This window comes from Verticillium dahliae, genomic scaffold (assembly GCF_000150675.1).
Source record: "Verticillium dahliae VdLs.17 supercont1.8 genomic scaffold, whole genome shotgun sequence".
Lineage (NCBI taxonomy): Eukaryota > Fungi > Ascomycota > Sordariomycetes > Glomerellales > Plectosphaerellaceae > Verticillium > Verticillium dahliae.
The window spans coordinates 362,943-365,857 of NW_009276927.1; the positions used below are offsets into that span (position 1 = coordinate 362,943).

General features: G+C 55.1%; 1 protein-coding gene across 1 annotated transcript; it reads left to right on the plus strand.

Annotated features, from left to right (window-relative positions):
* Positions 1-978: 978 nt before the first annotated feature.
* On the plus strand, positions 979-2,574 carry VDAG_04665 (uncharacterized protein; the record flags this gene model as incomplete). The annotated part of the gene is made up of 1 exon (XM_009654269.1): positions 979-2,574. One exon carries the CDS (start codon positions 979-981, stop codon positions 2,572-2,574), a length of 1,596 nt encoding a protein of 531 aa, XP_009652564.1.
* Positions 2,575-2,915: the final 341 nt, after the last annotated feature.

Genomic DNA, 2,915 nt, shown 5'->3' on the forward strand with positions numbered 1-2,915 from the left:
CCCACCTGTGCCCGTCGCTCCATGAACCGGCATCCGTATGGAACTACACCGTCCAACCCAGCTGGCCCCGGCCGCCCGAAACCGGCGCATTGAGTTTGCTTACCTAAACTTTCAGGTCATTGTGGTTTCGACGACAACCACCAACCGCCACCATCTCCCTATCTCGATGCTCAGGGCTGTTCTGTCTTGGGTGGCTTTGTATTGCAACCGGACCACTACGCCTGACATTCGGTTTTTCCACTTTGATTCCGCCTTGGCCTCCCACTCGGACGAATAACAGGCAGAGCCGTCCACCGCGGCAGGCTGAATATTGTAATTCGGTCAACAAACAATGGCAACGTCTTCCATGGACATTCAACCTATCTTACTCCTATGTAATTGTAATGACAATCCAGTCCGTCAATTTCATGAGGCAAGCCGTACAAATGCGTGCCCAACGCACGCGTTTTGTTGATCGGGCTCGTCGTGGTGGGTTTGAAAAGAACAACCACTCGCCCTCCATGGCGAGCACCATGTCGCAAATGGGCAACCTCAGGAAAGCCTCTAGGTTTGGATCCTTGGGCCTATCTCCGCTGGATCTTTCTTCTCTACCTCAAGAGAGCCAGCCTACGCCTTACTGCCATCCTGGTGCATGGCCCAAACCAGAATCTGATTCGCGCTTGATCAACTTACAACATGGCTTTAAATCTTCCACTGGCCATACTTTTCTTCCTCGCCCATTTGACTTCACAATCTGGGGATGAGAATATGGTAGTCGGAGAAATGTGATTGTAACAGTATATTTCCTCTCGCTCCGTCACACAAGAATGGCTGTCCTCGTTGCGCTCCCTCCATCCTTGACCAGCTCTATCATCAACAGCCTGTCTGCTGTTGTCTCACTCCCGTCTCATTACCAGTCATAACGCTTTCCACAAGATGGAGGATCACGCAGCAAACAGTCCGGGTGCTATGCCATATCCAGATACAGCTCCCCCGCCCATGATCGCCAATGGTTTGCCCGGTAACACTCACGTCGGCTTACATGAGCCGATCTACCTAGGTCCTTGCAACCGGAAACATGAGGAGGAACGCCATAATGCGAGGCCCTTCTGCGATCACTACCAGAAGGGTCGTTGCCATGCCTATCAACACTGCAAGTTTCTCCACGTCGATTTCGGCCAGGACCCAGATGACGAGGCCGTCCCCTGCAGCTACGGCCAGACCTTGACGCATAGGCTCCCCTGCCGCAGGCTCGACGCCCAAGGACGCCTTACCACAGACCCCAACTGCGGACGGCACATGTGGCTCCCCAGGGGCATCCTCGAGGGCGACACCTGGATAAGCCTATGCTACCCCGACGGCACACCGAACCCCCGGGGCATAGAGATTGTGCACCGCTACAGGCCCAACTACATCGCAGGGCCCCAGCCCTTGGCCTTCTCTCCTCAGTACTGGGACAATCGCACTGCCGGCAACCACTGCTTGCCCCCGCCGCCGTTTGCCTCGGGCCCCCCTTTCTACAACCTCCCGCCCCCCGTGGGGCCTCCGCCTGAATGGTTCGGCCCTCCGGCGATGCCGTTTTTTCCTCATCATGATAGTAACCAGCAGGTGGTCAACGCTCGGGGGGTTCCATGTCAGACTCGATCTCGTCGGCGGGAACGTCAAGCTGCTGCACCGGCACAATGGTATGGCGAAACAGCTACTCCTCTCAAGCCTCGTCCCAGGGTCAGACTGCCAGGCCAGTACTTCGCGGATGATGAAGACAAGACTGCCTCGGGCGACATTGAAGATGTGTCTGACGTGTTGGAATGCGAAAATCGGTCTGCCTCTTGCGAGCTTGAAAATCATTCAGATTGGTCTACCACCGCGGAACACACATCTGTACCTCCAGATCCAGGGTCAGTGGCCGAGGATGACGTGTCTCAAGGCGAAGCTCCCGACAACCAATCTTCTGTTATATATCTAACGCCCAATCCACCATTCCCGGATGATGGCACCCTACCGCGCCGTCTGGTTCGCTCCAGTTCTGCCGTTTTTTCTTCCAACCTCGATTCTCAACCTCTTCTCACGAGACACTGTGTTTCAGCGCCTTCGTCTTGTCATGCTGAAGAGGAAATACCCAAGGTTGACGAATCGGATGAGACCGAGCCGGGTCTCGTCTCTCTAACCCACACTAAGCCCCTATCCCCCATTCAGCGCTCGCCTCCTCTCTACTCTGACGGCACCTCTGCCACACAGACTCCTGATAGCACGGCCAGCTGTCTCTACACCTCATCATCTGCAGACTGCATTTCAGACATGGACGAAGACCATCAACCAAATACGATGCGCGCAAGTTCCGTCCCGGAAATCCCACACCCGTCGGCGCGTTCCTCCCCGTCGGCGCCAGCCTTCTCCTGGGTTGCGCAGACCAGGGACAATGAACATACCGCCGGCCTAGCCAAGGCGCCCATCACAAGTCGTATCTTGAACGACGTGGACTTTCCGGCCTTGCCTGCCGTTGGCAGCGTCAAACCCCAGAAGAAAGACAAGCCCGCCACGGCCAGCCGCGGCTCGTCTGAGAGTAAGGGGAAGAAGCGGTCTCACGCAAACTAATGCGTGGTTTTGACCTATATACATACGTTATCGGACTCTTAAGTAGTCCATAAGGACCATCTACGACTGCTAGGCAGCGCAGGTATACGGTGCAAGTCAACAACACATACGAGAAACGAGTTTGACTTGGAACATGATATGGTATGTTAGGGATCAGCAGCAGCAGTGGCACCATGGCTACCTATTGCCTAGAGCATGCCTGCTGGACAGAATCCGCTCTTCTCCCATGCCATGCTACATGCGGTGCTGACTTTTTTCAGATTTTCTTTGTTCTTGCTCTGGTTTTGCAGTTACCCGGAGGCGAAAAAGGCTCACTTCGAGTGAATGCTGCCTTCGGCTAG